Source organism: Octopus bimaculoides, chromosome Z, assembly GCF_046866305.1.
Source record: "Octopus bimaculoides isolate indiv1 chromosome Z, ASM4686630v1, whole genome shotgun sequence".
In the NCBI taxonomy this organism is placed as follows: Eukaryota; Metazoa; Mollusca; class Cephalopoda; order Octopoda; family Octopodidae; genus Octopus; species Octopus bimaculoides.
Genome location: NC_142944.1, coordinates 37,357,038 through 37,379,032, shown reverse-complemented (window position 1 = coordinate 37,379,032; position 21,995 = coordinate 37,357,038). Strand labels below are relative to the sequence as shown.

At 37.3% G+C, this 21,995-nt stretch overlaps 1 protein-coding gene and 1 long non-coding RNA gene across 4 annotated transcripts in view; one reads left to right on the top strand and one right to left on the bottom strand.

The window, feature by feature from the left end:
- LOC106882986 (protein HIRA) overlaps positions 1 to 8,751 on the bottom strand; it is an 84,284-nt gene extending 75,533 nt beyond the window's left edge. For all 3 annotated transcript variants that reach the window (XM_089365191.1, XM_089365193.1, XM_089365194.1), the window contains exons 1-2: positions 8,478 to 8,751; positions 115 to 177 (exon numbers count right to left, since the gene is read on the bottom strand). In XM_089365191.1, coding sequence (XP_089221317.1) covers positions 115 to 177; positions 8,478 to 8,514 — 100 coding nt within the window. In that variant the 5' untranslated portion in view covers positions 8,515 to 8,751. The remainder of the gene's footprint in view (positions 1 to 114; positions 178 to 8,477) is intronic.
- Positions 8,752 to 9,775: 1,024 nt separating this feature from the next.
- On the top strand, positions 9,776 to 17,077 carry LOC149132215 (uncharacterized). Its single transcript, XR_016244756.1, has 2 exons — positions 9,776 to 11,856; positions 12,045 to 17,077. It is a non-coding gene; the product is annotated as an uncharacterized LOC149132215 (long non-coding RNA).
- The last annotated feature ends 4,918 nt before the right edge of the window (positions 17,078 to 21,995 follow it).

Sequence of the window (21,995 nt, the reverse complement as noted above, 5' to 3'; positions counted from 1 at the left end):
ATATATATATATATATATATATATATATGTATATATTACTACAGTTTACAGGTGTATGTACTAAAGAGCCAAAAAGAAAGACTTAATGACCATGGAATAATAAAGTACACTAACCTTGACCACCTGTGGCAAATCGAGACCCATCTGGATGAATATCAATAGAAAATATTGGTTTATCTGAAAGTAAATATATAGTACAGAAATTAAACATTAAAATAAGAAAAGGATCAAAGTTACAAACCATTGCTGAGCTGTTGAAAACATTAAGGTATAATACTGAAACATCACTTGTTACAAGTAATGAACTGTTGAAGTTTTCCCACCTTCCAAACTGCAACTGATTTTTCTGGTCCCTTGCCAAGAGAATTTTCACCAACATTACAGAGTTCTCTTTCCCTCCACTTCTCGATAAAAATGAGTCTATAAACAGTACCTTCATGGAGAAAGCTTCAATCTTTGCATTCAATTCCATACAATTCATCCTTCACCAATCTCCTCCAAATCTACCCCCTTTCTACCTTCCAACCTTACACACACACACACACTCCAAAGGCAGAAACAAGCAAAACCACAGGCCCTGGCAATACTCTTTCCAACCTGTTCCTACATTCATTAAATCTTCAATCTTTCACTATCTACAGGGATATATTTGGAAATATCTCAGTGTGAACCATTCCAAAGAAAGGCAAACTTCTAATTCAGTCAGCTATCATCTTATTGCAGATATTGGAGACATCCATATTCTTTAATACTTCTGTCTATCCTCGGTCACCAACAGTACTGTTTCTTATTTCTTTACTGCCCACAAGGGGCTACACACAGAGGGGACAAACAAGGACAGACAAAGGGATTAGGTCGCTTACATCGACCCCAGTGCGGAACTGGTACTTATTTAATCGACCCCGAAAGGATGAAAGTCGACCTCGGCAGAATTTGAACTCAGAACGTAATGGCAGACGAAATACCGCTAAGCACTTCGCCCGGCGTGCTAACGTTTCTGCCAACTCGCTGCCTTACCAACAGTACTGTTTCTACAGAGCCAAATCCACTGATGGCCCACTCTCTTCTGCCCTCATCAGTCTATATTCACTTTAGAGAATGTGAATGAAAGCAAAATTGTTGATCTAGACATCTGCAAATGATTTGACCATGGCTGATATATATAAATCTTTTTTATCAAAATATCCTGCCTACAGGCTCTACCCATCACCCATCTCTTGGATCAGTAACTTCCCATCAGATTGCAACATTGGATGCATGTTTTGATGAAACTCTTTCTGTTCTACTTTCACTCAACACTGGTGTGACCCAGGGTTCAGTTCTGTCTTTCACAGTCTTCCTTCTACACATCCACTCTTATCCAGATGAAACAACCGTTTATTCTACCTTAATCATTCTTCAACCATGCTTCATCCCATTCATGACCTAGAAGCCACACATGAAGATGTAGACGTAGATTCTCCAAGAGCGTAGCTGTGAGAATAAGATTAGGTTGAGCAAAGTTTGGAGAGCTCCTACCCCTGCTGGCAACAAAGGGCTTCTCTCTCAGAGTGAAAGGCAGATTGTTTGATGCCTGTGTGTGAACAGCAATGCTGCACGGCAGTGAAACATGAGCTATGACAACCAAGGACATGCATAGGCTTGAAAGAAATGAAGCCAGTATGCTTCACTTTATGTGCAATGTGAGTGTGCATGTTTGATAGTGTAAGCATCTTGAGAGAAGAGTTAGGCATAAGAGGAATCAGATGTGGTGTGCAAGAGAGATGACTGCATTGGTATGGTCATGTAATGCATATGGACAAGGACAGCTGTGTCACGTAAAGAACATTTTTTTGCATGTTGGGCCACATGGAGGCAAAGTTGCTGAGTACCTTTCTAGTGTTGGGCCTAGCTGAGTTCCTCTTGAGCATTGGATCTGATGGAGGCAAAGTAGATGAGTTCCTTTGAAGCATTGGGCCTAACAGAAGCAAAGTAGCTGAGTTCCTTTCAAGTGTTGAGCTTCACAGAGGCAATGACCAAGATCTTTGGCATGATGTGCTTGGGAAGAAGATCCATCAAACCAAGCAAAATTCCAGTCGTGGCAGTTATTGGCATCATGCAAGTGGCACATAAATGCACCCCAGTGTGCTGGTGGCACAAAAAAGCACCCATTACACTCTTGGTGTGGTTGACATTAGGAACGGAATCCTGCCATAGAAAATCATGCCAAATAAAACTGGAGTCTGGTGCAGCCTCCCAGCCCAGTCAAACCATCCAACCCATGCCAGCATGGACAACGAACGTTAAATGATGATGAAGGTTCAAGTCAATTGCTCAACTGAGTACTACATGTGGGATTCATGTACAAGACTTTCGTCAGCCCACACTCTACTACTAACTAATGCACCCTTGACAATACTCTACCATCCCACTTATATTCTCATCCCTGTACCTTGAGGATATGCCCTGGCACTTTACCATCTCTCTCCCACTCTCACTCTTGATCATATTCACTCTCTGACTGGTTTAGCATGTATCTCCTCTACAGTAATAAACCTGTTTCTGTCCACATTCTTGATCTCTCTCTCTAGCAACATACCTATTTCTATCCTTCTGTCACTCTAGCCTCTCCTCATTTGGTACAAGGTCACCGCCTCCAATGCCTTTCCTCCCCAAAAGAAATTTGTCTGAGTAACCCTGTCAGTGCTAATGCATTCAGTCTACACTGGAAAGTGGTTAGTGTTTAGAAGGACATCCATGCCAAAACAAGCCTTGTTGATGCCAAGTAAAAAGTACTGTCCACTCTGTAGGAGCCATAAAAACCATGTCAAAACAGACAGTAAAGCTTGGTACAATCTTCAGTCTAGCAAGCTCCTGTCAAACCATCCAACCCATACCAGCACATAAAATTATATATATATATATATATACACACACACACACACACAGAAGTTGCAATGGGTAAATTGTCACCATTTTATAGATTTAATTTTGTGCACGCACATTGTTTTTGATTTTGTCGACTACACAGTTACCAGTACCGCCTGACTGACCTTCGTGCGGGTGACACGTAAAAGCACCCACTACACTCTCTGAGTGGTTGGCGTTAGGAAGGGCATCCAGCTGTAGAAACTCTGCCAAATCAGATTGGAGCCTGGTGTAGCCATCCGGTTTCACCAGTCCTCAGTCAAATCGTCCAACCCATGCTAGCATGGAAAGCGGACGTTAAACGATGATGATGATGACAGTATAGTAGGGTCAGTTTACTCTTTAGTATTTCAAGATATTTTTATGTAATCTGTTAAAATGAAATGTCAGTGTTATTTTCATTTTTGTGTAATTTAGATGACAGTTTATTCACTGCATCTTATATATTCTTTTCTTTTACTTTTTTCAGTTATTTGACTGCAGCCATGCTGGGGCACCACCTTTAGTCAAACTTAATTCTTTGTAAGCCCAGTACTTATTCTATCAGTCTCTGTTGCCAACCCACTAAGTTATGGGGATATACACACCCCAGCATCAGTCTCAAGTGTGGTGGGGAGACAAACACAGACATGCAAACACACACGCATACATAATGACAGGCTTCTCTCAGTTTCCATCTACCAAATCCACTCACAAGGCTTTGGTTAGTCTGAGGCTATAGTAGAAGTTAGTTGCCCAAGGTGCCACGCAGTGGGACTGAACCTGGAACCATGTGGTTGGGAAGCTTCTTAAAACACAGCCACTCTTGCGCCTATATATATATATATATATATATATATATATATACACACACACACACACACATGCATTTTATGCATTTGAAGGATAGATGGACACACACACATACACATTATCACCGTTGTTTAACATCTTTTTTTCTGCTGGCATGAATTGAACAATTTGACAGGATCTGATTAGTTGGAAGATTGCATCATACTCCACTGTATATTTTGGCATGCTTTTCATGGCTTGATGTACTTCCTAAAGCCAACCACTTTATAGTACTGGGTATAATGATTCTGGTGTGGGGGTGATGAGAGAGGATACAGCATGTGTGAGGAACTGATTTAGAACTATGAGAGGGTGGTGGCAGTAGAAAGGGTAATAGGATAAGCACTATTAGGGGAGACTATGGAAAGGACAGTAGAAAGAGAGGAGACTGTGTAAAAAGCTACAAGATTATCCCATATAAGGGTAAGTATAGATCAGTGTTTCTCAACCAGTTTTACCCACGGACCCCTTTGATTCCAATTTTACTTGGATGGATCCTCCCAGCCATTCAATGTTAAAAAAATCATATTTTTATAATTAAATATTATTAGGAATTGTATTTTAAAAAATTGGGACCTTTATGATTTGACGGGCAACATTTTTTTATGTAGTGTTTTTGGTACCGAAACACTTTCAAACTTCGTATACTTGTATATTTTGTGGTATAGAACAGATAAAAAATTTTGTATTCGAATTTATTTCACGTTAAAAATTGTCTTATTTCGATAATTTCAACTAATCACTGACGTCTATTCAGTTGAATACAGTTAGTGCTGTGACGGTGTATATATGGTATTAATCTCCATTAGTTCTGACATTTCCGATTAACTAGACTGTTCGTAAACAAAGGAAAAAAAGCCATCAAAATACTTGAATTATTAATGCACCTCCACCAAGTGCTTCATTTCCTAGAAATAGCAGCCAAATCTTCTTCAAATCAAACTCTAGTTTAGGGTTAGGGTTATGAGTGAGGTTATGGCAAAAATATACACACACAGATACGCACAGCGTAATTTATTATATAAACAATATATGCGTATAAATTACGATTAAACCGGATGAAATATGTCACAGGGAATAACACACTTAACACCGGCTGTTTACAAAAGAGCACTGACTGTATTCAGCTGAATAGACGTCAGTGATTGATTGAAATTACAGAAATACGACAACTTTAACATGAAATAACTTGCGATGTACAATTTTTTGTTAAGAAGGCTAAGAGAAAAAGTTGTTTTGTATGACACATTTTACAAGTGTCCCAAGTTTGAAAGTGTTTCATTAAGAAAACAAGTGTTGGCCATCAAATCACAAAGATCCAAAAATTGTTAAAATGTTCTGTGAAACATAAGAAATTTATTGCAGATAACAAAATTTTATATGGACCGCTGTTGAGAATCTCTGGTATAGGTAGATATGAGAAAAGGGAATATGAAAGAAAGAATAAAAATAGAAGTGACGTGGCTCCAGAAAGTCATTTAAAGAAAGGGTGTGTAAGGAAAGGAGATATGCTGAAGTGACAGAGAAGCTGTTGGAGAAGACAATGAAAAAAGACTAAACAGACTGTGAATGTAAAAAGAACATCCCAGGTGGGAATTAGGGAGGAAAAGTGAGGATAGTGAGATGAGAACATTATAGAACTGGTGCAGAGCAAAGGTTAAAAGCTTTGAAAATAACTTGGGCATGGAGGCTGAGGAGAGGCAGTGAATAATTGCCCACTGTTCAAGACTGTCTCAGTTATCAACACTCATTTCGTAAGCATTCTTTCTGCCATGCTTGTCCAAGAGAGTGGGTTTTCTCCACTACAGCATGTCACCAGTCTTCATGATCCCTTGTCATCTCCTTTGTGAGGTTCAGTATCTTGAGAAGAATTCAGCACTTCATCTTCCTGTTACACCATTTGCTTTGTGCACTTAGCATAGTTTTATACAGCAGTGTTAAACCATACATACAGTCTTGCAAACAATATTGAATGCCTCTTATACACAGGCTTTCTCTCGGGTAATTTCTACTGTGTTGTACAGCCTCCTCTCTCTCTATGCCACTGATGTTATCCAAGACAGTCTGATATAGCTTGGCACTAGTGACGTTGCAACTCATCTCTACAGCCAAGTGAACTGGAGCAATGTGAAATAAAGTGTCTTGTTCAAGAACACAACACACAGCCTGGTCCAGGAATCGAACTCACTACCTCGTGATTGTGAGACTGATGCTCTAACCACTGAGCCATGTGCCTTCACACACTGACATTACACATCTAACAAAGCATGTTCACTTATAGTTCTTTCTAATCAACACAAATCCTTTGTATTCAGAGCCCAGGTCTTGCACCCTTATAACTCAAGCATCATACAATCTGCTCTTACTCTGGTTATTACAATTTCAGAGTATCTATCCACTATTAGTAATTCCGTTACTTAGATGACAAAAACTATTGCCTATTTCTAGGTAACTTTCTGAACAGCTGAGACAATGTATTTCTTGGGTATATTGTGAATAATGCTCCTGTATACTTGGCATATAAGGTTATTTTGCAGCTAGCTTGCCTGTGATTGCAATAAAACTTGCGTATCCATTGTTTATCAGACCTAGAAACAATGCCATAACAGATATTGAAGCTCGACGCAGCCCTACGGCACTGATCCATGAGACAACAGTCATGTAGCCTGCAGACAAGCTTTTTGCTGGAGATTTCAAAACAGACATGTTGAAAAGTTTTGCTGGTGTCCAGAACAAGTTACCATCAAATTTCTTAACCCATGCCAGCATACCCCTACATATAAATGTATATACATTAAATGGTTCTGAGGATGCAATGCTGCACAAGCACCCAACTCCGAGTGCCAAAAGCTAATGAAAAGGATTTTACCATCCTGTTCTTTTGCAATTCATTGACATATACATTTATTTCTATAATATACATACACACATAAACAATACATATAACCACAAAATAAGAATCGTTATTCTCTCTCACACACCTAATGGAGACAAATCACACCACAATCATCGTCCGTCTTTGTCTTTCATTTCTCCAGGTGCGATATAGCGAACAATACAATGATCGATTACATCGGTTATTTACTTTTATCCCAAAGAAAAGGCTCTGCCCCAATCGAGGATCGCCTTAAGAGCAAACTATTTAATTAATGTTATAATATAAAATAGGATATATACATATATATGTGTCTAGGAAGAGGTTGGGGCATTCTTCACTCTTGTTTCAGTTGTCGAGTGAACAATTAATTGTAGCGCTCTTTTTGAGCCGCCAAAGACAAGTTGGATCCAGGCTAACCTTAATGCTGGTTGCATCCAATTTTATTTTAATTCGCTTTAATGAATTTAACTAAGTGTCTGTCAATTCGGCTTCTTTAATCAATTCTTGATAGACTCAAGAAAACTTTATTAATATTTGATTTGCGACAAAGAAATAAATGCTCGTGCAAAAAAGTAAAAAATAAAAACAATCGTTTCATAATTGGCAGAACATAAATGGGGAGCAGCAATTAACAATGAATCAAGGTTAGCAGATGAAGTTCTAATTACTGCTAAATGTTGCTTAAGTTTAACATTTCACTTGTTCACAATAAACAGTTGCAAAGTCAGTCAAAGAAAACAAAACTCAAATATTTATATTTAATAAATAGTGGAAACATTTGCTATTTGATTCTAGGCAACCATTATATTAAGCATTCCGAAGATGTGAATAAGTTTATCTTATTACCAATCAAAACATCGAACTTACAAAATTGATATTGAAACCAAATCAATACTCTCATATTTCTTTGTTTGTTAGGCTTATTTAATACATTATTATTATTTTTTAATTGCAACATGTTAGTTTCCTACATAGAGTTAAGGAGTAGATAAAAAAAAATGTTGGAAATGTAAAAATTTGAAATTTCAAAAATACATTTATCAAATATGAAGATTCACTTGAATTTTCATATTTGATAACTGAATTTTTCAAATAAGAATTCTATTGGGATGGTCGAAAATTTATCATTATTGTGAGGTATTATTTCTTCAATAGTGTGAGATGGTTACTTCGTAAGTTCAAATAGACAAATGATCCATGTCTACGAGAGTGGGAGAAAGAGACAGGACAAGCTGAACATCATTGGACACCGGGTGGCTTGTTGAGGAACTTTACTCATGAAATGGGAATATGCCTTGTTCTCATATGGGACAGCATCAGATTCGACTAAGAAAATAAACACATTTTAAAAGTTATCTAGTTTAGTTAAAAATTAATTGTAAATAAATACACCCTTCCCCACCACGTGGTTTAAATATTTTCCGAAAACAATATCCAAATTTAAGATGAGAAGATCCTTGACAACAAAAGGTCGTCTACATACAATAAGATTAATTGAAAACGTCAGATGTAAATTACTTGTGAAACATGTAACAAACGATCAACAAAGCAAAACATAAGGTCCACATATTCATAAATAGTGTTATTCACGAAGTATACAGGTAAGGATATATCATGTATACAAATTAATTTTTTTTTAAATTGTATTTTTTTTTTTTTTTAATGTTCTATTTTTCAATTAGAGATATGAAGAAAATTAATGAGGAGTTCAAAAGGGGGAAAAAAAGACTGACTGAAAGAATAGAAGGCAAGAGAAACAAAGATATGGAGTAATATGAACAAACAACGTAATAAACAAAAGTGTCTCTATATATAATTAAATACCACAAATGTATATAGAATAATTTGTTTTGTAACCTACCATCCAATGTTACCCAGCTTGGTTTCAGAAGCCTCATTTTCTATCTTATTTTAATACCTTCTATAGGGGAAATCTACATTAAAATATATTATAAACGTTAACAATTAATCTGTGAAATTGTTAATATTATTGCTTTCGGCGTTTATATATTGTTGTAAGGAGTTTCCGCTCGTTTTCGCCGCTGATCTGTTTCCCCCAGATCCGTTCTACACCAGCACGGGAAGTTGTTGTTTTTACTGAGCTGCCGCCATTTTCACAGATATACACAGAGAGTGTCACTGGGAGTTGGGTAAGGACAGAGAGAGAGAGTGGGTGACATAGAGAAGGTGTGGAGTAATAGGGAAGAGTGAGGAAGGAACACAGATACAAAGATTGAAAGAAGAAAAGGAAGAGAGAGTAGAAGGAGTAACAGGAGTGTGAGAGATAAAGGAAGAGTGAAAAAAAAAAGCAAAGAAAAGGAAACAGAGGGTAAGGAGGAGGAGATATTGACAAGCGGGCGGGAAAGAGGAGAAAAGTGAAAGACGGAGGAGGAGAGAGAGAGATAGAAAGGAGGGAAAGATAAAGAGAGGGAATGTAGAGTAGCGGGTATTAGAATGTAATAGAGGTAACATTGGGGCTGGAAGATTAAGAAAGGCAGAGAGATAGAGGTCGGAAGGGGAGAATGAAAAGAGCGGAAGTTCGGAGGAATAATGCTTTATGTTCTTAGTTGATGTTTTCGTATTTTAGTTTGTTTCATGTAAGAAAGTGTAGGTACACTGTCGTCAATGAAAAAAAAAAAAAAAATGAAGGACTGGAAGCCGCGTAACTATAAATATCTATCGTCGTCATTTATAATCGTTTCTCCAAGCTAGATGGCCATGGTGGGAGCGCTTTGTTCTACAGCACAGCGTTCGTTTGATAAACACAAAACCGACAATTTTCTATGTGTGTATAGTATGATGAGAGGGAAAATACTTTGTATGACCCACTGTATATGACTATCTCTGTTGACTTGAAGATTCTCATAGTCCTTTCATGTATACAGGTTGTTTTATGTGTGTGTTCGTTAATCTTTCCATGAGGGCTGTCCTTTCTTAGTCAGGTTCAGAAGCCAAGTTATGAATGTTCCTTCTCCAAATTCTTAATATATAAATACCGGAGTTGATAATAACATGACACATCGGAATAACTATCTTGCAGAGAAGTTGTACTACAAAATTTAGAGAAAATGTACACTGTGAGGGCTTATAGTGAAACTCTGTATGTTGCATCTTGAATAAAGATTGTGTTGCTTTAAGGTGACAGGAATCAGGAAATATGGATCCTCATATATATGATAGTGTCTGATATACTACATTAACCTGAAACGAAATCTTCATTACAACTCACCTGGCGTATATCAAAATTATCGTTACTTTTCTCGTGCTATTTTGGGAGACATTCTACAAGTTTGTGTTAGTGTTGCATAACTGTATAAACTAGCCATAACTGTATAAACTAATTTGTGTTTTGTTGTTTTAAATGATTTGAGAAGAAAGGAAAGTGTTGTTGATATCCAGTATCTGTTGAGATTTATATGTGGTTCATGCCTTGCTTAACTTGTAAGTTGTTAGCACTAGGTTTGAAAGGAGAAAGTAATAGAAGGGTGCAAAGATTTGAAGAGTAGTAGCCTCTATAGTAACGGTTATGGTCGAGTGAAGAGGATACATCTGTGAATTACAGATTGGAGTGGGTTTTTTGGGGGTTTTTTTAATAGTTTGGTCTGGAGGAACTGTTGCGTCCAAGTATTTGGCAGGGCTGCAGAGACTGACAAGATGGAATGTTACCCTTAAGTGTTTGCAAGCTGACAGTTACAAGACAAACATGGCAATGAGGTAGGACTGGACGGAGTGGTACCTAGGTGAGGAAGAATAATATGCATGATGAGATGAGTACCAGAAAGGAAATTCAGACCAGCTAGCCCTTAATAACAGACAACTGTACTATCAGTACAAAAGACAAGGGAGTCAACTCGTATAAGGGCCTGTTGGTATGTGTTGAGCTTCTTTGAACGTGCCCTGAAATGCCTGTGTTGTGTAGCAACAATAACATCCTTGCTGTAGGAACAGTTCCCCATTGTGGGTCTTTGTTGGGGATGGGGGTCTGAATATTTTCTGTTATATGAAAGATGTGAGATCTGGAGAGACTCGGTGACAGTGAAGCCCAACATTTATAATGAGTTTGTAAGTTCTAGTTCTATGTTTAATAGGGAGGAAGGTAATAATGTGTTGTTTTTTTTTAATGTTAAGTGTAGTGACTGTGTTTCTGTGCTGCTGAAGAAGGTATGATTAGTGCAGGTTTTCAAGGTGTCTGCTCATGGAGTAAGTGTAAGTTTGGCTTCATACGTCTATTTTGCATAGAGATGACATTTGGATGTTGAAGGAAGGATATAGTGTGATATTGTATTGTTATGAAACATGTAGTTTGATATAGAAGTGAAGAGAGTAATTAACAAACACCCTAATGTGCATCGGAGTTCATACTATGCAGGTGAGTGGTGATGATGCAATCTGACCAGAAGCCACTGATCCAAGAGACATCAGACATGCAGCCTGAAGGCAAGCTTTTTACTGGAAACTTCTTCATGGTGAAAAGTTTTGCTAGTGTCGAGAACAACACTTTCCATCAAATTTCTCGAGAATAACACTTTCCATCAAATTTCTCGAGAATAACACTTTCCATCAAATTTCTCGAGAATTACAGTTTATTGGTGAGTGATATAGGAAGTCAGTTCTCCGTAAATTGGGCTAAAGCTGTTGTAGTGACCCCTGGTAGCTTCGAAGGCAAGCAAAGCGGAAAAGGGATGTAACAAGAATAATTTCCCTCAAGCTTCTAGAATGTTCGAAACCTTTCTGGAAGTTTCCGGTTTTACGTGGAAGTCGAGGACTTCCGTTCCTTATATAAAGGAAAGAAATTCTAAATTTGCGCCATTCAGTGCCAGTTGGTTCTTCAACATGCATTGGGTCAGGCTGCTTTACATTTGCCTTTCTTATTTGAAGATATATGACTGCAACCAGAACATATTCATGTAATGTTGTAAACTTCCTTCAATTAAACTTGTATGTTAATGCATTACCTCCGATAATAAAAGTTATAACTTATTACAAGTGTCTCGTGAATTTTATTCTCTTGTTGTTATGAGCAAAAACAGTGACTCTCTTTTCTCTCATACTGACTAAATTATAGTGTGTCATTAAGTCAATGTTACCACCAAAAATGGATAACCCTGACACCACTATAAAATGGTGACCTCCAACATTAAGAACACGATGGCCACTTCACAAAAATATGGCAAACCCGATTCATTTGGATATGCAAACTACAGCAAATGGTACATCGACACCATACCACACTTTCCAAGGTAATTTCTATATTACTCTACCACCACCTCTGATATTCTAATTTTGAAATAATTTCATGTCTTCCATGTCCAACAAGAAAGTCACTTACCATGCCTGTTCTTTGTCATAATCATGAGTAACACCTCCATACCAGCTTATTCCAGCAACACTAAACTATGGTTTGCACAACTCAATTCTTATTTCACAGCACATGGTAGGTTGAGCTACAGAATCACAGTCTTCACTCACTTCTCAACTAAAAATCAATGGCCTGATGTCAGAATATTTCTCTTGTCCAAGTGAACCTCTAGAATTCATCTTCTTCGCCTCGAAATCATACCTAACAGAGTATGCATTCTTCTCACAAGGAAATACACAGTGTTCTTTCAAATAATCTCCTTTTGAAGTGATTTCCTCTCATAATGTCGACTGTCAACGTTTTGCCAGTAAATACACATTGGAGTTTATCCAACATGGCATCTGTCTTCATCTTCCTTGCTGTCTTTTCCTGCGCAATTACCACTCTGAGCATGTGCAGTGGATGTGCACGCTTAATCTCGACAATTCTCTATTGCATTTGCCTGTCTCAAATTTTCCACGTGGCTGGACTTCAACAGCCATGCATGTGAACAGCGTTATCATCAACACTGCTAATACCGTCACCGCCTCAGCCTTTGTAACTGACTACAGCACTAACGTCACCACTGCCATGATTTCAACCCCAATTTCGAATCGTTCCTGCTTCATCTTCTGTACAGCAACTGGTTTTGTGGCCTTATACAGCAAATTTCAGTCACTCTGAGCACTGCATAGTTGGAAGGCACTTCAAACAGCTTCCTTATCCGAGATGTGACATTTTTTTCCACCAACCATGCATTTCTTAACAGCATTCATTAGAACAGTTATTCAACGAGCTGAACATTTTGCATTTTTCTTGCATACTTTCATGTGTACCCATTCTGTTACATGCCTTTTGGTGCTGTGAAGTGCTCTCTATTCAGCACCTCACCTTCCACACTCAGTCTTAGATGCACAGCTTTCGCTGGGAGATATTGCATCAGACTCTGCAATCGGTGTTGTTTCACAGTGCTTTCAGCAGTCACACTTGTACATTATTATTGCTCAGTGTTCATGCATACATACACACATACATGCTGTCTGCCTCATGCTATCCACTCTCACACATTTCTGGTTTATTCTAGCTAAATGCTTTTCTCAAGCCTTTCTCATCCAGCAAACAAGCTCCTTATGTGTTTTTGCCATGCGTTTCTTCTCTAGTTTGTAGGACGCACAAACCACCTCTTATAAACGCATTTTTTTCTTTGCATCACATAGCGTTCCATGCATTTTTCTTCCTTCGGTGCCTGATCAACACCAAGTCTCTTGCATGTTGGAACTTCCTTCTTTTGCCGCCATCCTTATGGTTTGACTCACTTCACTAGTCACTGTTGCTTTTCTAGCACTTACACTCTTTCAGCCTCTGCAAGCGACCCACTACTCTTGCAGGTAAAGTCTTGGCACTGCTTATGTCTTGGCAGCCAACATTGCACTCTCATACACCTTGACTTTCACATCCTGTGATTTCCAGTTGCCTGGACGTTAGCTATCACGCTTGCACATCAAGTTTCACTTGCTCTGTCTCATGGAAACCACCTTCCCAGGCAGCAAGCTACAAAGAACTTTCTTCAGCTTCCTTTTCGTTGTGTTACACACTGTATATGCTGCATTCACCTTATTCTGGACCTTCTCGTTTACTGTCGCACTCACACAAAAATTATCCAGAACTATGTACATTTAACTTTGTATTACAACACAAACTTTTCAAAGAACGTTATTCACAAACATTGTTCCTATGCATGCTTTCACATTTTCATCTTATCATGTTTTGCATTTAGTTTGATGTGCATAGCTGTGTAGCTATAAGTTTACTGTGCCAAACTCTGCAATTATATTCAGTATCTATCAAGATGCATGTATTGCTTTTTATATTTTACTACTTGTTTGCAAGCACATGTTTCTGCTACCTCATTCTGCTTCATATCTGCCCTGGATTGCTACAATGATTCTGCTTATTGACTGTTCATCTGAGAGGGGAGTTAGGTAGTGACCCCTGGCAGCTACGATAGCAAGTAAAACAAAAAAGGATTGATATGAGAGTAATCTCTCTTGAGCTTCTAGAATGTTTGAGACCTTTCTGGAAGCTTCTGGTTTTACGTGGAAGTCGGGGACTTCCAGTCCATCCCTTATATGAAGGAAAGAAATTCTAAATTCACGCCATTCAGTGCCTGTTGATTCTTCAACATGCATTGGGTCAGGCTGCTGCACTTTACGCCCGCTCATGCTCCCATTTGCCTTTCTTACTTGGAGACAAGTGACTGCAACCAGAACATATTTAATGTTATAAGCTTCCTTCAATTAACCTTATATGTTAACGCATTACTTCCAATAATGAAAGTTATGACTTATTACAAATGGATAACCCTGACACCACTATAAAATGTTGACCTCTGATGTTAAGAGCATGATAGCTGCTTCACTATACTGTACATAAAATTGGCCATTAAAGAGAGAAATGGAAATTCAAGATGGGAAAAGTTTCTAGTTGTCTTATTTTGAAATATTGCAAATGAGTATAATTGGAAGGGTGTCTCTTCTGGGGAATCAAATGCAGTGCTGTGTTTACAAAGGGCAGGATATATCCATATATAGAGAGAATTTTTTAAACAGTGTGATGAGTTTGAGGGTTAGTTCTGAAACATAGTTTACAGTTAATATACATTGCCAGGACAAGCAGCCTTATTGATTTGAAGTAACCTGAGGTTCTTTTTTACACTTGTCATGTCTGTTTATGTTGTGGTAGAACTGGTAGAGTAGTAAAATGTAGTTTTGGAAGTCTCTTTGAATGTGTATAGAATTGGATACAATGTGAACAGCACCTGTGGGCTCATGGGTGCTAATGCCATGTAAAAAGCAACTGTACTGGTGCCATGTAAACACATCTAGTACACTGTAAAGTGATTGGTATTAGGAAGGGCATCTAGTCATAGAAACCATTCCAAAACAGACGTGGAACTTGGGCAGCTCTTCAACTGGTCAGACTGTCCAACCTATGCCAGCATGGAAAACACATTAAATGATGATACTGTGAACATAAAATATGGAAAGTTGCTCTGCAGGAATGCTACTTACATAACAATCAAAGTTAAGAACTGAAGGAAAGGATGATCTCACAAAGTTGCTAGAGATCCTTTTGGTAAGGAATCACCTTGCTAATCTTGTATGTGTATTGCAGCAGTAGTATTCCATTCCATCTGAGAAAGGGGAGTTCTTCATGATTGAGTTCTTTTCTATAATAAACAAAACATCACCAGAAGAGATAGTCAGTGATGGTGAAGATCAGAATTGATAGCAAACATGAGACTTTTAATGCATGTCATACATTTCTAGGAGAGGTGCAAGTCAAGACTGTTTTTCTGATTGATGTAGTGATTATGCTGCCAAAGGAGACAAGCTTGATGTGACCCTCATTAGAAAATGATTTTTCTTGAGTGAAGTGTTGAAGTTACATAAGAATGATACTTGTATGATGATTAAGAAAGAGGAAGGAGTAGTATCATCTTCATAGAAGCGAGTGCCATTAGGAGACAGTAAACTGTTCATTAATATACTCAAGAAGAGGAGAAAAGATGAAGGTATCCTCAAGCCAGCAACTTGGCCTAAATGCTTGAAACAGGACTCTGCTGAAGTATAGTAAGTTTCATCAACATACTCTTGAATAATGTGCTACTGCAAAAGGCCTCAAATGAAGTCTGTAGGTAGATGGCTAAGCTGCAAGATTCATACACCAAATATTAACACTTTCCACTCAGATTTACAAGAGAGAGGGGAAGAAGGAGTAGTAGGACCCAATTGATGTCTGCAAAAGTCATATGTGGTAACTGAAGAAAGAGAGAGAGACATTGTGTAGGAGTCATTATGAATTCTGTCATCATCCTCAACATGTAACAGAGTAGATATCTAAGAATGGAATACTATTCCTGTAGAGAATACAGGTAGAGATTAACTTTAGGGTGCATTTTTTTAAGGTAACGAAAGGAACATTATCAAACTTGGTAGCCTTCTTAGTTTGAAGTGATGAGGTGATTGCATGCTTGGTGTGTATATGTATACATAATAGCAAGACAAGTGGAGTGGAGAAAGTTTTGATAGTCTTACTGCATTTGTGCAGTTTGGAGCTAGATGCAAATGTTCAAGCTTCTACAGAATACTTCATATGATACTACCATGGTTAAAGAGTGATGGCTAGGCTATTATGATTACAGAGTGTTGGTTAAGGTGATACAAAGCTAGTAGAAATTCTTTAGGCATTGAACCAAAAGCTGTAGTCTGGAAGGCACTGGTTTTGATTTTTGTTTTTTCCTGCAGGTGTTGAGTTTGCAGAGAGTCCCTAGCTGACTATAGTGGAAATATTTCTGACACCCAAACAATTATTTTATGGGACTCAATATCTTTGTGGAATCATCATAATTTATAGCAACTTTGAAACTTTTAGTATTTATGTCTAGGAAGGACAAGAAACACTTTATAGATTTGGGTAGTTAGGGTTTCATTGTGTGTGAAGACATTAAGATAGCATCATTCACTTATTACTTGGACAGGTTAGGAATGAAGCATGTTTTTCAGTGAGTGTTAATGTAGGAAAACTTGTAGATTTCTGTTGTGTTGGATGACTTGACATGTTATAGTATTCTAGAAATGAGGGAACATTGTATGGTGTCTATCAGTAAGCAGTGGCTAGATGTTCTGATTGGTGCAGAGACAATGGTACTTTAATTGTGAAAGAGATCAAGCATATTTGGGAGTTTTGATTAAGAATATGTAGAAGATGGAACAAATAGTTGCAGAAACTTTAAGATTACAAAAGCTTTGACTTCTGCAACAGACTGAGAGGAGTGCATGAGCCAAGAAAAATGTTTGCATTGTGATATATCTTCTCTCAGATTCAGATACTTTGAATTACCATAAATGATTAGTTTGAAAACACCTGAAATCCTAAGTCTTTCTACATATGTCATTTTACACATCTCAAACCAGGGTCTGTACTGAATCATTGCTATTTTGTGTCACAAATTGATTTTTTTTATATTTTAATTTGAGAATTTCTCAGTTGAGAAAATTTACCATCTTGTGTGAACTTACTAAATCAAATGCAACCAAAATAAAAGCAATTCTTGAACCATATTACATCTCTTTCTATAAAATTTACCTTTCTCGCTTAACTTACTACTAAGTTGTCATATTTTGGATTCTTAAAGATCTTTTAAACATGATACATTTCTATCAAAAGTTATTCTATGAATCCTTAAATTACATTATGTTGATGTCATGTAAACAGTTTCTGAACAGTTCCTGACTTCATGTAAATGACAGGAGAAACATACTACCAAGGACATTTCACCTGCTTAATACATTTTCACTGACTAATACAACTAATCACCTATTGATTAGCTATGTATTCATCTGTTTCATATACACTGCCACAACAGCTTTTTCTCCAAAATAGGTAGGCACTCACCTAAGACATTTTCTCCTCTCACTGTCTTATATCCAAGAGACACAACACTTTGTACTTTATCAAATTTACTGTGATACCTCAGCAAAAGCATTGTTTTATCATCGGATTCTGTTCTATTACAGAGGAGGAAAGCAAGGTGCTCCTGTTGATATAGGGTTTCATAGCAGCATTGGAAGACTGTGCTGTATATGCCAATCAATATGAAATATACTCTTTTATTCTTTTACTTGTTTCAGTCATTTGACTGTGGCCTTCCTGAGCACCGCCTTTAGTCGAGCAAATCGACCCCAGGACTTATTCTTTGCAAGCCTAGTACTTATTCTATCGGTCTCTTTTGCCGAACCGCTAAGTTACGGGGAAGTAAATACACCAGCATCGGTTGTCAACCGATGTTGGAGGGACAAACACAGACCCACATATATATATATATATATATATATATATACACACATATATATGACGGGCTTCTTTCAGTTTCCATCTACCAAATCTATTCACAAGGCTTTGCTCGGCCCGAGGCTATAGTAGAAGACACTTGACCAAGGTGCCATGCAGTGGGATTGAACCCGGAACCATGTGGTTGGTAAGCAAGCTGCTTACCACACAGCCACTCCTGAATATATATATATATAACTTTTTGAAGTTTCAGATACAAGTTTATTTCAAGCTCTTGAAATAGTCAATGGCAAAGTTTGCAGCAATTACAAGGAGTCATATTTGATATTTGGATTGCTTAACAATGATGAAATACAGTGGGGTGCAACAGTCAGTTTTAGAGTTCCTTTCACCATGCTAATAAGATATTGTGAACCATCCAATCCAGTTGAGTTATAGCTATTGTGTTGACCTACCTAAAGGTTTCAAACATTAATTTAATAGATGTTTCCTGACATCTGTACCCAGGTAAAAATTTCAGTGTTGCCATCATTGGCAGTAAGAATATGACCTCCATTAACTTAATCACACTGAAATTAATAATCTAGCACCTGATATTTGGAGAGAAACATCAATGATTATAATGAAACTAAACCCAAACTTGCTGTGAACTGGATGACAAGCTAATCTCTTATTTTTGACACAGTTCCACTCACTGATGGAATTGGAATAGCATTCCTAATCAATTCATTGTTTGTCAAAATGTCAACATAAATGCACTTTACTGGAAATATGGGGAGAGATCATACATTTCACTGTCAAACTCCTCTTACTGAACACAAATGAAGCACTTGTTTACAACTTTGTCAAGAATCAGAAACTGGAGTTCTTAAGGGAAGCTAGATAATCTGGGATAAATGCATAGCGACATGCAAGAGAGTTCTGGGGATGCTAGACATTGCAGAAGTTATGTGAGGAGATATTGAATTAGAAGAGTAACATTGATGCTGTCAGATGGCTAATCTCAGACTCTACCAGTGATCTTAAAAGGAACAAAGGCCACTGAAATTTGTAATGGCCTAAATTTGTCATTAATTTGAGCCAAAGTTAAAAAATTTTAAGACCGTCTCCAAATACATGTCTATGTCTTTGGAGATAATCTGTCTTATATACATATAGCTGCTTGAAAGGAAACTCCTCTGAAACAAAAACAATTAGTCAACAAACTGGCCACTTGTCATAGATAAAGTATAAATAGAACATAATTTGTTTGAATCAAGAAGTACAAACGTTTTAAATGTTCCAATCAAATTCTGAAATGTGATTCATTCATTCCACAATATTAAAGAATCAGTAGAACTAGTCTCTAAGTAACTGGTTTCATCTAAGTAGAATCAGTAGGCAATGCCAAGTAGGAATAAAAATATTTCTGAATGAATATGGTATTAGATAATTGGATCAGTTGTCAAGTGTTTCCTTGTTTTACATCTAGTACACTTTATTTTCCATTACCTCAATCCATCTGCATACTGTTGTCTGTTGAAAGAGCCTTCATTACCATAAAAGTAAAGCTAAGTTCTTCCCCTTGTGGAGACATTCACATTATTGTGATGCCCAAATCAAAGGTGAAGTAGTAACTGTGATGTTGAGATAGAGGCCAACTGAAAATGGGTTCTTAAGTAAGGTACATAACTCGGCATCCAAAGTAACCCAACATTACAGGTTCTTAACGTTTCCAAAGGTGAGTGTTGGAAAAACATCTTGCTATACAATTAATTGCTTAAAATAAAAACATCTCTTCTTTATTTACACAAGTTGAAACCAATGGATGTAAAATATAACTGACTTGGAAGTTATGCTTTATATTCAAGATATGTTTGCTTAAATATACAGACACATAGTATAAATGCAGGTGGTGTATGTATGTGTATATATATATATATATATATGATAATATAATAATAATAATAATATTAGGGACAAAATCCAAAATTACAGGTAAAAACTCAATTAAAATCAATTTATAAAAAATAAAAATTAAATTGAGCTTTACAGAGTAAAATATATATAGATATATAGTTTTAGGGAAAAGAACCAAGGTTCATGAACTCATCGATGAAAATCCACTGTCACATATAGAAAAATTAATAAGTAAAAGCACAATAAATGAGTATAATATAATGCAAAGTAAATATCATAAAAAAATATATATTTATATATCTATATATGAAGTCTGATCAACTTGTAACCAGGCTGTTGCCATAGTAACAAAACTAAAGCATGTAGAGTAAAGTCGCTTAGCAAAGATTGGTCTTGAACTCTGCTGTGCATGTGCACTATGTTTTAATGTTCTAGCTCACTTCTGCTGTTTACAGCAGTGCTTGGAAGGAAGATGTGTAGTGTGTGATCATTGCATTGACCATGACAGAGAAACTTGTCATGGATCACCATGAAGAAAGTGTGTGAAGAGGGGTGCATGAGCCACATACAAGTGTATCAGTGGTTCAGACATTTCCAAGATGGCCAAAAAAATGCCGATATTAATGAACATTCTCAGAGACCCACAACTGACAGAACTGAGAAAAACATTGCAGATGTACTTGCAGCTGTGATGGAAAATCATCAAATCACCATCCGTGAGTTATCAGAGGATGAGACACGTGTCTGCCAAGTTTGTGCCAAAACTGCTTTCAGCTGATCAAAAAGACACTTGGATTTCAGTTGTACAAGATCTCCTTAATTGTGCTGAGAATGATGAAAACTTTGCATAGGCCTCTGAGCAGGTATACTCTCTCTTTTTACTCTTTTAATTGTTTCAGTCATTTGACTGCGGCCATGCTGGAGCACCGCCTTTAGTCGAGCAAATCAACCCCACTTATTCTTTGTAAGCCCAGTACTTTAGTACTTATTCTAGCGGTCTCTTTTGCCGAACCGCTAAGTGACGGGGACATAAACACAGCAGCATCGGTTGTCAAGCAATGCTAGGGAGACAAACACAGACACACACATATATATATATATATACATGTATACGACGGGCTTCTTTTAGTTTCCGTCTACCAAATCCACTCACAAGGCTTTGGTCGGCCCGAGGCTATAGTAGAAGACACTTGCCCAAGATGCCACGCAGTGGGACTGAACCCGGAACCATGTGGTTGGTAAGCAAGCTACTTACCACACAGCCACTCCTGCGCCTATTGCTAAACTTTTGGCAAAATGTGATATGGATTCTCTGCTCAACTTTCTCTGTCATGGTCAATGCGATGATCACATTTTCCTTCCAAGCACTGCTATAAACAGTGGAAGTAAGCTAGAACAATAAAACTTTCGGTGCTTTACTCTGTATGCTTTAACTTTGTTACTATGGCAATAGTCCAGATACTTACTGATCAGACCATGTATATATATGCATTCATGATTATTTGCTAGTTTTAAAAAGCTCCTAATTTTTGTGTCTTCCCTCTCATTGAGCGATGAGAGGACTATTTCTATTTTTAACAAGATGAACAACTGTAGATACTCAAACTTCTTTACTTCCTCCCAGAAGACAAGTTCAAAAGAATCACTAATAATTTCTGTCAGCCAGCTATTTCAGTTCTTTTACAATTATGCAATCTATTATCACATGTCATGTTTCCAAATAAAACATGCTGCTATAACTACAATTAAAAGAAAAGTATTGTAATAGCATGTGCTATAATATAAGATGATCTGATAAACATAGTAAAATATTAATATGGCCACTAGTACTGGTTACCAGAAGATATGTAAATGAAGTCTTGAATTCCTTGCTAAGTGAAATGCTCCATTTGGTTATTTTCCACATGGAAGGTAAGAAAGGTAATGTAAAAGCATAGAAGAGAAATTCCAATGTCATATTTTTGAAATGGAGTGAATTAGTAGAGAGTGCAGATGGATTTAGAAGCAGTCATAGTCAATGCATGGTCTATGACACATGCATGAGATGGCAATATGGATAAGGGACAATAGGTAGTGCCTAAATAAGGACTAGTTATTGGAAAAGCAGTATATAATATTTTTGGAGGAATGTTGTAAATATGTACAAAGATCATCCTACCTAGTTGGTATTGTACAGAGGAATAGCAAAGCAGTGATTTGTGAGCTGAATTCAGCAAGCAGTAAAACATAGTACTGTATTCAAGAACAAGTCAATCATTTACTCATCATCATCATTTAACGTCCACTTTC